At 39.4% G+C, this 16,520-nt stretch overlaps 1 protein-coding gene across 1 annotated transcript in view; it reads right to left on the bottom strand.

Annotated features, from left to right (window-relative positions):
* Positions 1-750: 750 nt before the first annotated feature.
* SLC35F1 (solute carrier family 35 member F1) overlaps positions 751-16,520 on the bottom strand; it is a gene marked incomplete at its 3' end in the record, with an annotated part of 242,705 nt that continues 226,935 nt past the window's right edge. Inside the window, exon 8 of the mRNA XM_082755784.1 lies at positions 751-975. Within this exon, the coding sequence (XP_082611910.1) occupies positions 751-975 (225 nt within the window). The remainder of the gene's footprint in view (positions 976-16,520) is intronic.

The raw sequence follows: 16,520 nt of genomic DNA, 5'->3' as shown, positions 1-16,520 counted from the left end.
TACAGAGAAGTTAACTCCCTGTCACCTGATGTAGAACCTCAATCGCTAGGAAATCTGCCATGGATCATAGAGAGGTCAATGCTTGAATACTTCACTTCTGCAAATATAGAAAGGCTAAAATGCTCGCCTTATACCTATTCCTAGAATAGAGACGGATATTGTAAGTTGTCCCTCCTCTGGATTCATGGAGCAGATTACCTAGAAAGGGCAACTAGATAGCACAGATGAATTTATTGTCTTTCCCTCACCAAATCCAAGGTGCTAGAAAAAACGTGTCAGGGGGTTGCTACCATGAGTAACCCATCTATTTTGTGCAAACAAACAAATCTCAGAGAGAAATTAACGGTGACTGCACACATGTATTTGCTGTAAAAAGGTGGCTTGTCCACAACTGGTGTGGCTTAGGCATAATATCTCTCAGTGGGTGCACAAACACCCTTCGGTTAATTTCTTCTTGTAATTTCAGCTTAAAATATTGAATAGCTTTCCCAGGTAGTCTGACATTAACTGATTCATATACAGCAGTTTGTATGGCAAACATGCTGTTAACATCATGAACGAGGGACTGGCATCTCCTTGCAATGAACACCCTGGAACAATTAATTTTATTTTTATGAGCTTTCCTTATTTGCTACCTTGCAGCTCACCGGAGTAACTGCACCTGGTAAATACCTTTCTCTATGTACAATACAGAGATAATGGATATATGAGCTCCACTGAATCATCAGCAGGTGATCAACGGCCCTGGGTTTAGGCAACTCTAATGTGAGGCTCCTCTTCTGTCTCCTGCCCCAGGCTGGTGTATGTTACCGAAGGCTCCAGCTGGCCGGTGGCTGGCAGGTCTACAACAGGTCCTGAAGGGTTTCGAAATTGCTTGTACACCCGAGGATCTTGGGCTACGTAGGTGGACGTGGAGGAGTAGAGCACCAGCCCAACAAGGATGGTGAAGAATGACAACAAATAAAGTCCTGAAAACTAAGCAAAAAGAAGAGTACAGTCATTAGACATGGCAATGCTCATCCTGAGCTCATGAAGACCCATGGACAGAGGTAGGCATAGATCCTTGTTGTGGCATGCACATCACAGAAAAAGCCTCTTGTCACCAGGATGGCAAACTTTTGGGGGAATATCGCTTTGTAAGTTGGTTTGCTCCAGTTAAGTCCCCTGTCTTCTGCAGCTGGTACCTTTCCATGGCCCAGGCTATTAAGTATTAGTCAGGTGGGATGTGGGAAATCTGGGCTCCGGTCACTGATCCTAACCTGAGTTTGTTGTGCTTTTAGCCATATTAACTACATCTGTGAGTGCAAGTGTCTCTAACTCCAGTGTGGGGTATCATCATCTTCTTCATTTTTTTGTCAGGTAGCTGCTAAATGTAAAGTTAATTACAGCTAAACCATGTTAGTGAAGTATAATATACCACCCGTAATATAAAAACACCAATAAAATAACTTAAATAACATTTAAAACATATACTTTCTTTAAAAAAAAAAAAAAAGCCTTTAATAAAGATCCTTAAGAAGGCCACCTGTAGCTTCTTTTGCTTGTAAACTGAAAGCAGATGACAGAAGATTTAGTGTGAGTTAGAACAGGACAAAATTCAGCTGTGAAACATGTTCTGGGTAGACCTCAAGAGGTTTGACAACACTTGTGGAAAGCAGTTAACTGAAAGGTTGAGCATGCATATTTTGGCACAGAGCACCACTAGATCAGAGGTCAGCCTGAATTTTCTGACATGTCCAGACTCAGTGTGCCTGGACTAGGAATATAACACAAATAATTTTTTGGCAATATTTTAGTCCTTATGGGTAAAGGTAAAGCCTTTGCCTTGGCTTTAAGCCTTTGCTTATGGCTCTAAGCCCATATGGCTTGTCTCTTGATCCTAGACTACAAGTTATTCTTTCTTGTATGTTGTGTGTGAGAAGCTGTGATGGACAAATTGTCCAGCCAACTTGTAGGTGGGAGTATAGAACAGATCTATATTTGCTGGGACTTTAGAAAGTGCCTGTGTCCTGCAACTGTCAGGAATCCATACTTCAACACCAACCTATAACCTCCAACCTGCAACCTGTGATTAACTGCTTCATGCTTCACAACATGCTTCATTTTATTATTTTACATGGAGGTGTCTGAAAATCTGTTCTTTAATCCTAACTTATATGGTGCTATGATGGATGCCCAATTTGTCTCCTTCGGACAATTTCAGCGTGTCACAAGGTGGATAGACCAGGCTGTATTGGCAGAAGCTTTTTAATAATTCTGCTTCTAATATTTAGAGAAATAATTACTGTGGTAAAAGCAAATTTTACTTAATTTTACTTAAGTTAACTTAGTAATGATGCTGATTTGGTGCAATTTAATAGGTCTACAGAACCTGTGTACAGCCTCCCACCTGTGGAAGCATTTGGCTTTTTTACACAGTCTAAATAATTTTCAAAAAACTTTGGACAAATAACACACGGTGACATATTTGGACCTGTTTTTGTTTCCTACAGCTGGTATGCACGTTTTAGAGGGAAAGCACCATAATGGGGAAAGTTTAGAGTATGTCAGAAGGATTGTTGTGTAGAAAGAGTGCTGCTTTTCATCAGTTGTTAATTGTCTTTTTTTCCAGGAATGTCACCAGGTCTTCACGTGTCATCTGGCAGTGTGATACGATGCAGTCATCCCACTGTCCCATCAGCTGTGAACCCATTGTTGAGTGTTACAGTGAGTCTGCTGAAGGATTCCTCCGGTGTGACACAGCTCTAAAAGGGCTGGGTTAGGCTTAGATCTCCCCCATGTGGCAATCAAACCAAAGTCAGTCATTTCAAAGCACTTTCCAGTGGATTTTTCCCCCCTTTTCAGTTTAATTTTTCTCTCAGCACTTTCCCCTCCACTTCATGAACTTGGGTAGCACATGGCAGCAGTGGGTTAAATTAAGCAGAAGCAAAATTGAAGAGCAAATTGTGTCTAGTTTCCCAAACTGGGAACTAGTTTCCCATTGTCCCTCCTTTCTACCTTATGCCTGAATTTCTCACCCAGGACAGCCAGCTGGCTTGTTCTACCATATAACCAGAGTGCCAGCCAGATTTGTGATTGCCTTGTGTCCTGCTGTGAGGAATCTGTGGGGCTTCCAACAGCTAAATGTGCCCTTATTCTTGCTCGGGGAGCTGCCCAGCCAAAACCAATTCACTTTCTCTTTATTCCATGCCTTCAGCTCTGCCACATCCCCCTCCTCTTGGCCATACCTCTCATTCTCCTCCCTGCGGCTGCCTGCCAGTGGGCTCTTTGGTCTGATAATATTCTCTCCATGGCAGTGTGTCCCCCAGTGGCAGTTCTCCAGCCTGGGAGAAAGGCTTTGGACGTAGCTGGGGGAAAGCTAAACAAAGGCCTGTGAATCATTTGTCTTTGGTATCTATGCACAGCTATTGCAAAGAGACCTGGATGCTGACAGCCCTATACTAAAACCAGTCTTTACCTTCCTCTCTTGATTAGAAACGAGTTAAGGCTTCTTTCTGCAGCAGCTCCCCACAACTCCATTAACAAACAAGGGTTGTTAATAAGGTTGATATAGGAATACATACTGTAGGCATAGGAAAAATCTCTGTGCTTTTTCGATACTCTGTCAGACTGACCCAAAGTCCCCTGAAATCAATGGACATTTTCCTCCTGTTAAAATGGCTGTGAATCCAGCAGTGTGACGGGAGGGTTCAGACAGTTCATCAAACACAAAATCTGTTAGTCACTGTACTGTGTTCTTCAGACTCTCCAGCTGAGATCTTTGTGTTTTATTGAAGATAGCATTTCCAGCAGGCATACTTTATTGCCACAGCTACATGCAGGTTTTTTTTTTTTTTTTTTTTTCTGTCTTGACCTGCAAACCTCATCTGCTGAGACTCACTATTAATAGACAGCAAAAAAAAAAAAAAAAAAAGAAATTTAAAAACAGCAGGAAGAGCTACTTCTAAGAAATGAAGTGAGAGATCATTTTGCATTTCTACCCTACACAAAATTGCACTACCAAACTGCAAGCTCTCAGGTAGTGTGCAATTCCTCTCTTTGACTAAAATGCCAGTTGACAATGATACTGTGCTTCATGTTTCTAACTTATCTCCCACTTTCTACAGAAAAATATTTCCTCTAAGAAAAAATATTTTAAAAATATACAGATTTGTATGTCTCTCCAAATCCCACCTCCCTCTATGCTAAACAGGATACCAGCAAGCTGTTCAACTTCTTGCATCCTGGCATTGATTTTTTCCCTTATATTAATTTCTTTTGTGAATGAAAATGATTTTTAGATGACCCTCAGTTTATTACCCATTTAAAAGAGACAGTAGCACTTGGTTTCTTTTTTTACCTGTTCACTCTACAAAGTGAAGAACCGAACTAACCCATGTCACATGTCTGTTCAATAGTCCCTAGAAGAGTAGGATTCAGATACACAGCAACAAAGAAAAAATCAGAAAAAATCCTGTCCTTTCACTTAGGACCTTAACAAAGATGGTAGAGAAAAGAAGACGTATAAGAATTTCCAGCTGAGAACCTGAGATGTACAGAAACAATTATTCACCCCAGATCACACAGGAGCATATGGCAGAGTTAGGCAATGAATTCAGCATTCCAGAGGATCAATCTAACTCCTTAATCTAAAGACTTTTATATTTGACTGCTTATATATATTACATTTTATTCTGCTAGATGAAATCCTCTGACAGTCATGTAAGTCGCACATGGCTGTGCCAATGTATAAGTTCTCTGCAAGCAGGAATTTATCTTAAAAGTAAATGATATTTAGCAATTGGCATTTTCCTTGCTAACTTGCTTGTATAATACATTAATTAAACACACTGATACATTGTATTTAGCTTTCAGCCTGGACTGAAGCAGAGATCACCACAAAGTCAGGAACCAGGGGCTCCCTGTGTTGCTGCATAATGACCAGTTTTTCCAAGCAAGAAATATGCATGTAAAGAACAGTGCTTCTGATCACCTGAATCAAAAGAAGGGAGATTAACTTGCTACAAAATATGGAAGGGAAACAGGGACATCATCCTCTGAAGGGAAGACAGATCTCCTTTTACAGAGAAAAACTGTTTAGTTACCATAACACTTCAGATCTTATCACTGACATGAAAACTTGCTGAATAGTCAGATCAAACAGTTCGATCAGCACAGCACATCTCAACATGGCTGCTCTGCTCTGCTCTAAGAGGGTGTCTATAAATGCTTTCCCAGTCACATGTATTCAACAGGGAACACACAAAGGTATTTACAACAATTAAATACTAGAGGGACAAAAAAGATGATGTCTCTAGACATTATTTAGTACCTGCAGTGAAAAAAGCTTACACTAAACCACTGTTAAGTTTCAGCATATCCATTTTAGGTGTCTGTCAATTTGAAGAAAAGCGTACAAAGCAAAAACTAGACAAATGCAACAAGATAACGTATATCAAGAATTGCTCAGTCTATCAAAAAACACATTGATTCTGGATGAGTGGATGTTTCTGGTATTTATCTAAAAGATATCCCTTAGGGAACCAGTACTTGAATGCATTCACTCAGCCAGGCTTAGCAGAAAAATTAATGGCATTGGATGGCATAGCTGCAGGAGCAGAGACCTAGCTCCTCACCCTGAGATGTGCTAATGCAACCCTGCGCAACCCTGTCAGAAAACTAGTACAGCACTAAGCTCTAGCTGACCGCAGAAAACACAAGGTAAAACCAGTCCTGCTTTCTGTTATCCATGCACAAATTCACTTACATTAGGAAAGAACAGAACCCAAACATTTCTGCAGTGATTTAAAATACACATATATATAACTACAATGCTAGATGCAATTGTGAATGGATTTTATAAAGATTATTTGAAACTTAATTTACACATAGTATTTTTGTTCCAAGCGATTCAAAATTGGCCATTTGGGGAATAAGTTAAGCATCACAAAATTTCTAAAATAAGAAAAATATAAAGGTATCTGAAAACTTATTTTTCTTTTAAAATCCAGAATGAGCTATTAAATCTCTCTAAATTTAGCCCCACCCCCACCCCTTTTTCCTATTTCCTACTTTTAATTATCCGTCTGTGCAAAACGTGTCTTCTATAGACCTGTAAACCTTTATGACTAGAACACTACTAGTATTTCCACTTGAATTTATTGTACTTTAAAGTAACCCAGTTGAAAAAATAGGTGCAAAAGAAACTTCTTGATGGGGAGCAAACAGCGCACCTGAGCATCATCTTGAATAGTGATAAAACAATTACGGTAGAGGAAAATACAAAGAAAGAAAAACTGTTCAGAAAACAGCAAATTCCAGTCTAGTTCAGGAGAGCATGTTATTCTTCATTATACAGACCGTGAATTTAGGAAGGAAAGCAGGAAGAAAGGGCATATCAGAATCCTTGTACAACAACTAGGAGTTGTTGCACTGACTGCCTTCTGCACAGGGAATTTGCAGGCTAGTATTTCTGACTGTCACAGATGTCCACATCCACGTTACCACTGGCACGAGGGCAAAACAACATCTACAGCAACAAAAACAGACAGATGTGAGTCTGCAGAAAAGCCTACGCTGACAAAGGAACTCAATGATTTGCTAATTTTGGTTTTTCACTAAGCTCTCATGGTAATGATCATGACCGTTATTACAAATGGTTATGAAAATGCAAATTCTCCTTCACTTGGTCCATTGAACTGGAAATAGTCTGTGAGAGCAGATTTTTCAGCTGTGGCACTCCAATTCCATTTGTATTTCACAACAGCAGCATAGTCTGAATCTCTTGGCAGGTAACACGACTCCCAGCTCCTAACTATGGCAACCTAGCTGTGCTTTGTAAGTCTTAGAAAGGATTTTTTTTTTTTTTGTTATATGACTAACTGAAAACCTAGAATTACCTAGTTTCAACTGATAAACCATGAAATGAAATAACTACCTTTTCCCTTATCTTGGCTACAAATTCTCCTCATTTTGACAAAAGTGAAAAAAAAAAAAAAAAGAAATCAGGCCTATGAATTCTAATTTTAAACCTTCTTAAGACGCTATCTCCTAAGAACCGTGCTGATGAAGAGGAACAAAAATTTCCATATTGGGGGAATTCAGTTAGTCCCATATTCCTGTTGACATTCTCCATGCTCTCCAGACTGGTAGTTCCCATCAATGTTTTATTCCAAGCAGTGGGTCTGTGCAGCCTGATGAACTTTTCTGTTTTCCAAACCAATTCAGCTTGTAATGTATGCTGCACAGCCAATCAAAGTCAAGGCCAATGAGGGTTCCCACACCGGCTTATGTCTTTTCCCTCGGGTAATTTCACACATGACTACCTGAGCGGGCTGAGCTAAGGGAGCTAAAACCAAATTTCTCTCATTATCTTTTATATAACAAACAGACATTTTCACTTGGTTTGATGAATCGATTGAGAGACTGAGCTTCTTTTCACACAGTTCTCTATTTTCACCTCAAATATAGCAAATGAAGTTCATCATGGCCAAGTGCAGCAGTTGCACTGTGGGATGCACGTACTTTCTGGTCAGTAGGAGTACCAGGAAGGATGAATGCTCAGAGGGCTATGAAGCCACACAGTCCTTCCACTTGCATAGCTGGATATTAAAGATATATTACTTATTATTAATAGGAATGGGAGGCAACATCCTAGTTATAGCTCATAGCTCTCTCTGATGACTGCCTTAGCTCAGCCCCACAAAGATCTGGCCAAGTTGGTCATAGGCCGGGACTGTGACTCAAACTGTGGCTGACTCTTTTTGCTCCATCCTGGAAGGGAGATGTTTCTGTTTACTCCTAATGGGAAGGAAAGGATGCTCTCTTTGGGATTCAGAGTTTACCCTGATAAAGTTTATCCTGATAAAGAGCAGGGTAAACTCTGCTGGTTCAGCCTGTCACTGTCTTTGGCTGATTACTGATCCCAGGTTTAGCATGTCTTTTCAGCTCTCCAACTACAGAAGTCTGAATGCCTAAGCAGAAATGTTGGTTACCCTGCTGAGAAAGGTAACAAGGGGTGCTGGCTAGCTTCAGTAATGATGCCAACTACTGGACTGTGAGTCTGTCCACTAGCAGCAAGATTAAATCATTGTCGCACTTTAATGAACTCTGGCTATTTCCAAGGCAAACTGTGAGGATATAGTCTTAAGTAATGACTTAAGGCCCAATCTTACCTTCTGAACTCATGCAAAATGAAATTTATAGCTAGTTTCTGCACATATTTTTTATTTTATTTTCTGCCCATTGGCAGTCTAATGAGAAGTTTTTCATTGGGTGAAGGAGGTTTGAGTTGCAGGGCATGCCTCTACCCATCACTGTTGCTCATTCCAGCCATAATCCAAAGCAAAAGGCATTGGGTTCACTACAACAACAGCACAAACCTGACATCAGACTCATTGCTATTTGGTTGAAACAAAGAAGCCAAAGGAAGACTGGCCCCTGCCATTTCAAGGATGAAGAAAGGCCGTACTCTTCTCTTCCTCCTGCCTGCTTGCATCCTCAGTTTGCTTTAAGTCAGATGAAATGGAAATATTTCCTTAATGTTGTGTTAATTCTTTCTTCTCTGTATACGGATTGTCAGGGCTGTGGGTGCATTCCCTCCACCTGGGGATTTCTCTGTCTTTGCTCAGGGCCAGCTCAGCCACGGTGCATGTGTCTGGCCATGAGAGGCCTCAGCAGAGGCCTGGCCCCCTCCTTCAGAGCTGGGGAGAAGCTCTTCCCCTCAGTCATTGCCACTGTGACCATGGCCAGCCTCATGCCTCCCTCTGACCTATGCTTGGCATCCCAGTTTGACCTTAGCCCTGATCAGTTCTTTGAAAGCTGAAGGTGTCTATACAGGAGAAAAATGGGGAGAGGATTACCAGAAAACTATCATCATAAAGTCCAGTAAAATTTGTGAAACTTCATAGTTTTCCTGGAATTCATTTGTGGAATAAAACAAACACATGGTCAGAACTGATCATATTTACAAAAAAAACTCAGAGGTTGATGCCAGCAGCTGTAAAGCAAATGCTTGTTTTGCACAAATCTGCATGATTTCACGCTTCTCAAATGGCATAATTAGAAAAAAATTATAGTAGAATGTCCTTCCTAAATACATGCCTGTTAGGGCAAAATGTTTGCCTGAAATGTCTTTTCTTGCTTTCCTGGATGCTGGGAGATACAGGAATGCTACTTTCTCTTCCGCTTCCCTTTGTTGCCTTCACTATTAGATGTGGAGAAAAAATAAGCCTGTGTTCAATACCCCTGCAATACCAGCAGTCTGTCTAATTAAAAAGTGCAAGGTAGAATGAGTCCTGCAATGTTTTAATCCCTTCTTATCTGTATAGGAAAGACATTTTAATGTGAAGTAAAAACACTTATATTACAGTGCTCTAATTTCCTGTCAGCATATTTACTGTGGTATAGAGAGGCTTCATTTCTGGTTATTTTATATCAATCACTTGGCAAGAATAGTTTAAGATAAGCTGGGAGGGGGAGGAGCCCACTCGTATAAGAATAAGCAAGTCCATGTAGGGATGGGGTTACTGTGTTCATTCCACGTGCACAGTAGACCATCAGACCATGACAAATTTAATCAGTCTATGCAGAAAATCAGTGGTAAAGCAGTTATCCTTTAAAGTCATCTTAATATTAAAAGAAGCACAACAGAAATACTTACAAAAATAAAAGTAATTCGCCATCCCCACTATTACCTTTCAATATTTGAAAGATTTGTTTTATCAGCCATCAGTTGCCACGTCTTTTCATTTTTGTGTGTAAATATTTAATAAAGTAGCAGCTGTCTGCTGTACTTGATTCTGTATAAATGTATATGAGGCTAATTGTGTTCGATACAGAGGTTACAATAATTTATTCACCTTGTATCCTTTGTTTATATTTTTTTCTGCTGAATCTATCCATATATTCATGTAGTCACGCTCTCCCAGAATGGCATTCTTTTATATCAGCCATACAAGCAGGGAGCATTCCTGCCCTGAGACACAAGATATATGCAGCTGTGATTACCTTTAACACGAGTAACTACGAAGGCTGTCTGGAGAGAGTGTGATACTGCTGTTTCTCATCAGGGTGCTGCGTAGTCTGCTGTGTTTGCTGCAGGCAGTGTGAGACAAAACTTCAGGAGCTCCAAAAGCTCTCAGCTGAGTCAACTCACCAGACAGGCATACCAGAGAATCAGCATGGAAAGTGTGTCCTAAGCCATCCAATAAGCCATCCAAAAGCCAATCCCCCATGGCCATGTGCCACTAGGTCATATATTTTATCTGGCCAATATGCCCTGTCCTCCTGTAAGCATTATTAGGGCTTTTGTCCTGTCCTCCTAATTTATCTGAAGTTTGTTCTTGAACCTCCCTGCTGCTATAGCCAAAAATCCCTCTCTAATTTCTATTCCACATTTATACCTTCTCAGTTTCTATCCATATGTTCTTATGTTGGAATTGGTCTTTAGCTCAAATAATTTTCCTTCTTCCTCTGTGTATTTATAGATTAATTTGTATACATTGAATATGTCCTATTTCAGTTTGTCAGAAATCAAAGCTATGCTACATATGACAAACATTTTTTTAGGATTTTTATAGCCAGCCAGTATGTTTTTAGAGGATGCATGCTTACTCTGTCAAGGCTTTGGAGAATACAAGAGAAAGACCTCTTTAGGTCTTGGGCTGACCAAAAACCTTCATAGCTACAGCTAGCAAAGTGCTGTCCTAGTAAGTTGTGCTGTCCTATGGCATTAGCATTTCCCTATCATTATTGGAAATACCTGGACTGACCCATTTGGAAACAACTACACCACAAATGCATTCAAACTTCTCCCATCTGTTGCCACTGACATTACCTTGAAGTTCATGCTTCATAGCATTCCTCAATGTCATTCAATTCTTGTGTGGTATTTCAATCCTCCTTCCCACTGAAGGTGCCAAAGCTATTACTACAGTCACTACGTAAGACCAACTCTTTGGAAACTCCATTAGTAAGCTCCTTTTAGCAGACTGTTTCTCCTGGCACACGGCTTGTCCTTTATCCTCATAAGCATGTCTTACCCGTTTTACAGTCTTCATAGTGCTAATCCTGTACTTCAGTTTAATTAATAATTTTATATACTGTACCATACAAAGGTCTCAGAGATTAGATGTGCCATTTGTCTTTTGCCCAGAAAAATCTGTTAAATTATCAGACAGACATCAGATTTAGAGTGGCATGATTTATCTTTTGTGAACCTGGCTGCGTTTTATCCAATTTTCCATTTATTTCCATGTCCCTAATTATTCCTCCCTTGTGTCTACTTCTGTTTTTATTTTATTGCCCACTTCATATACTATTCTTCCAACTATCTATATTCACAAACTTGAAAGCATTCAAATTATTGTGTTCTCTTTCTGCTTCCAATGTATTAATTCCCATCTCTATTAATTCTTGTGCATTTTCTTTGTATTTAACCCTCATCCTTATTGAATGTGGCAGAAGGTACCCATTTCGGTGACAAAAAAAAGGTGGCTTAATTTTGGCCTCTGCTTTCTCTGTGGGGTGAAACTACTTCTCTTCATAGACAAAAAGAACTTTTTGCTGTTATTTAACTTTCTTCTTCACTGGAAAATTTGGTTTATCTTTTATAGAAATTATAATTTAACTCTTTTTCCTTTTTACTTGTACATCATCAGTTTTATTCTGTGATTATGCTGTTTTCCTTATTTTCTCTCTATTTCTAACCTTGTTAAAGGGATTTTTGTCTAGTTACATCTCAAGCTCACCCCTACAAGTTCTCCAATTGCACTTAAGATCAAAATCCACATCAAGTCAAAGGCAGAAAAGCTATTTCAAATCTCCTTCAGACTGAGGTTTTTGAAGGAATATTTATGGGCCTTTTAATGACCTGGAAAAGCAGATATTGTTTAGTGGGGACTGCTAGCGTTAGGTCAGAGGTTGGACTCGATGATCTTGAGATCTCTTCCAACCTAGAAATTCTGTGATTCTGTGATAATCTTGTTTGCTGAATTTAACATGAGCAGGTGGTAGGAATAACTTTGGAAATGAACTCCAGTACATCAAGATAAGTTTAGTTGCTTAGTGGCACTGCTGCTGACAAACATGTAACCTCAGCCATGGGTTTGAAAGCTTCCAGTTTAGTGGAAATTGGGAGTTTAGTCAAAAAGAAGATGATTTTTTGAAGACTTTCTAACAGTGACTAAAACACCCTACTGCTTAGATTGAAAACATATATAAGCGATGTCTTCTGACTGATGTTATGTCTGCCTGTTGGCCCAGTTCCTTGATTTTATTTTAGGAAACACAAGGTCTTTTTGAGACTTTAAAACTATCTGCAGCGTTCACTGATTCAGCTGGCAGGAGGCACAACTGGACCAAGCACTTTAATCCAGATAATTAAAACATCAGGTTTTCTTCTCCTAAACCAAATAAAAGTTCTTGATACATTGTCAGGAGTTACTTCAGACTCAAGCAAGTCTCTTCCATGTCCCTGGCCTGGGTTACTGAATCTTGCAAGTTCTTCTATGTAGCTATTCCTAGATGATCTCATTCATTCGACAATTTCACGCGTTTTGCTTCCCAGTAGCACATGGACAATGTAGATGCCCAGGCATCATTTTTAACACACTTCCTAAATATTTCTACCTTGTTTCCTAGTAACTTTTGGAAACAAGGAATTACTCATTTCCATACGAAATCTCCAAGTTTATAATACAGGTATTGCATTTAACTCTTACCATTCACTTTCAAATTGATTCCTTCAATCTCTGTCTTTGGCTAACTTCCAGACTCTGTTTTCATGTAGTAAGGTGAAAATAATATTCAATTTGCAGAATCATAATTTGAAAATCTTTTTAGATTTTTGGTAACTGAACCATATTTAAGCTTTTGAATGCTGCTGCTGCTTTACCGATTCATGACCTTTCTTGGCTTTCTCCTTTGGGCTGCAAATGATTGCTGAGGTATGTAACTCAATATTTTCATTGTAGTTGTCTTCAAAAGTGTGCATGACTTGGGAAATGCTGAGGTTCTCATTTAATTTGATTTCTTTTTCACAAATAATTATGAACCTAACCCTCTTGGGCTTTGCTTTCATATTCATTGAGCTTTCATTTAGAAATGGTATGTTGTTGGTAAGATCCATCTCATTTAATAGGATGTCTTCATTATCTTTTTCTCTCTGCATTTTTTATTATAATAAAGTAAAGGCAGTATTAAAAAGAAAAGGTTAGAGGATGCATATGTGGTTGTTGTGGTTTAACCCCAGCAGGCAGATCAGCATCACACAACTGCTCGCTCACTCCCCCCAGGTGGGAGAGGGGAGAGAATCAGAAAGGTAAAAGACCCAGAACCCACGGGTTGAGACAAAGACAGTTCACTAGGCAAAGCAAAAGCCGTGCACAAGCACAGCAGAACAAGGAATCCATTCGCTGCTTCCTATCGGCAGGCAGGGACTCAGCCACCTCCAGGAGAGCAGGGCTCACCCCGTGGCACAGCTCCTCGGGAAGACAAATGCCATCACCCCAACATCCCCTCTGCCTCCTCCTTGTGTTCCCCCTGCCTCCTCAGCTGCTGTCACTGAGCACGGTGTCACACGGTGTGGGACATCCCTTTGGGCAGCCTGGGCCAGCTGTCCTGGCCGTGTCCCCTCCCATCTCCTGGGGCACCCCCAGCCTCCTCGCTGGCCAGGCAGTACCAGGAGCAGGAGAGGCCTTGGCTCTGTACAAGCACTGCTCTGCAGCAACTGGAATATCCCTCTGGTATCACTGCTATTTTCATCAAAAATCCAAAGCACAGCATCATACAAGCCTCTAGGAAAAAAACATACTCTATCCCAACCAAAACCATGACAGTGTTTGATACAAGTGTTTTTGTTACAATTTTTTTTTTTTTGCTTTCTGCAGTTCATCCAGACCCTTTTCTTGTTTTCTGTTTTTATGGATTTTTATTACTCCACTATCCCCAAATTTTCTTTTTCAGCCCCCATGTTTGCCAGCACCTTCAAAACCCATATGGTTTTGTTAAAGCTTTACCACGCAAAAGTTAACTATTTTCAATAACAGGAGGAATTCTGCTAATATGTCTGCACTTTCATATTCAGTAGAAATTAAGAGCACTTCACCTTTACTTTCCACTTGACACATCACTACTTTTTCCAAAACACTATTTATTTCCCTTAGGATGTGAGAATTAATCCTCATAACGTAATATGTGGTATATTTAAGAGATCTCTGAACAACTTTTCCTTTATATTGAAAACCCAAACTAATTCCAAATAATTTGAGGTAACTGTTATTTGGCTCCAAGTGTTCAAAGACCATTATTATGGTACTTTGCTACTTGCATTTCTTTAAGGCAATATCCAGTTATTAATTTGAAATGAAAATGATTGATGGATGGAGGCTTTACTGCTAAAGATATTTTTGCATGTCCTACCAGTATAATTCTGCTGCTTCTCTTCAGCCACTATAGTGCTCATGTGTCTGGAGTGTTGTTCAGCCTGGGAGCAAAGGTGGGGACAGAAAAGTCTGGTGGGACTGCCTCTTCTGATTGCAGACAGCTGTGACTTCAGATTATATACAAAATGGAACAGCACCTAAATTGCACACAGACCGCAGTTCTAACCATTTTTCACTAGTTCCCTAAATGCTGCTCCTCCTTTCCTAGCCCTGCCAACAAAACAGTGAGGACTTGAGGGGCTTCAGTATTTATTCTTAGTATTTACTCTGCAAGGTGTTGAAAATTCAAGTCCCATGATAGTGATGTGAATTGCCTTCTTCAAGCAGTCGAAGTATATTTCTGTTTATTTATCCATGCTCAACTCACTCTCTAAAGACAATTCTTGGAGTTCTTGTTAAAGACACTTAAAAAGGACTATTTTATAATAATAACTGAAAATAATGCCAACCCTAAGCATAAGACTGTAGAGAGAAACGTCAGTGTTGGAAATTTATAATCCTGTGGTTCCTCTTCATTTTGCATTTAAAAAAAAATTGAGGAAACTAATAGTTTCTATGCTAGGACATGTTTTTCATTTGAAAAACAACAACTTCACACTATAAGGTAAGTAAACCACTTTCCCAGTGCCTTATAGGTCAAAGCACTTAAGCAGTTCATTGCAAGCAAGCCTGACCATCAATTTCAGTAGATTTGCCAAGGCAAATATACTGGCTCTTTTCTTTCTCTGGGGACTGTCTGTGGACAGGCTGATTTTATACATTTGTTTTCTACACTTAACATTTAAATTCTGTTTTCATTCCAAGTATTCTTTTGAGTAGTCAATATCCATTAGGTACTTCATTATCCAATCTAATTAAAGGCAGAACTAAGTCACGTAGCAGTGCTTTTTCTCCCTGACTGGTTGGATCGTCAGTTGAAACTACTTCCTTCTTCATTCTGAGATATGTTCTATTTAGTGATTACATGAGTTTCAACTGGCCTCAGACTCCTTTTATACGTAGAAAATTTACTTCTGTATTTACTTTGTGCAGGTATTAAGAAAAAGTATGAATGTGTTGAATTGAAATGCTCTTTTGAAACTGCAAACAAATCTTCTAACATTTTAATACTTGAGCTATGTAGGGACTCGTGATGCTGAGATATAAAAAGATTTGATTCAAATGTTACACAATAAAAGGGGTGGGGGAGAAAATTGGAGAAGAAAAGAAGCATTATGATCATTTAATCATTGACACAAAAAAGCAAAAACCATTCAGCAAGTTGACAACCAGGTGTGGAGCAGCGAGGCGCAGAACAGTGCTGTTGTCAGTAGGCCCTGTTATCCAGGCATTCACTAAGAATATTAAAACAACTAAATTATAAAGTCGAGAGAATAAGAACCCAGGCATGGGTAGGAAGATCAGATCCTTGCCATTATTTTGCTGTAATTCCTAGTAATTTTTGCTGTAATTTCCTAGTTCTGGCTAGGAAACCAAATCTTTGTTCTGTAATCAAAGGAAAAAACAACAAAAAAACCCCTAATAAAAACCTAAACTAAACTGAGATGAGAAGTAAACACTGAAGCTCTTTCAAGACACCAAATGCTGTTTTTTCTGAAACAAAGTGTGCTTGCTGGAGACAGGCAACTGATGACTGCATCTGTTATGAAGAAGCTTCACTGCAGAACCCTGGAAGCCCTAAAGGCTCTTCCTTGGGGTTTTAGGCTGCCTAATGCAGAACTGAGATTAGTTCTCTGGCTTCCAGAAGTGATGAGTTGTGTAACTCATGCTTTCTCATGACTGAGATCTTCCAGCCCCAGAACACCTGGTCAAAAAATTTGGAAAATATGCTTTGCTGCAGTCTATTAGATGTGCAGGCAAAACAGCACTCAGGGTCTAAGAAATGCTACACTGTGCTTCATACTGAAAATATTTTTTTCATTTAACATTTCTGTTTTGATAATTAGGTATTTCTAAGAGGAATTAATTTTGCTGGAAAACTCCTAATTGGTTCTGTTGTGGGCAGACATTTTACAAAAGAACAATAAATAAATAAATAAATAAATAAATAAAATAATAATAATAATAATAATAATAATAATAATAATAATAATAATA

The sequence above is a fragment of the Aythya marila genome, assembly GCF_965140915.1.
Source record: "Aythya marila genome assembly, chromosome: 3".
NCBI lineage: Eukaryota > Metazoa > Chordata > Aves > Anseriformes > Anatidae > Aythya > Aythya marila.
Note: the sequence above shows the minus strand (reverse complement) of the source record. Positions and strands in the feature narration are given on the sequence as shown.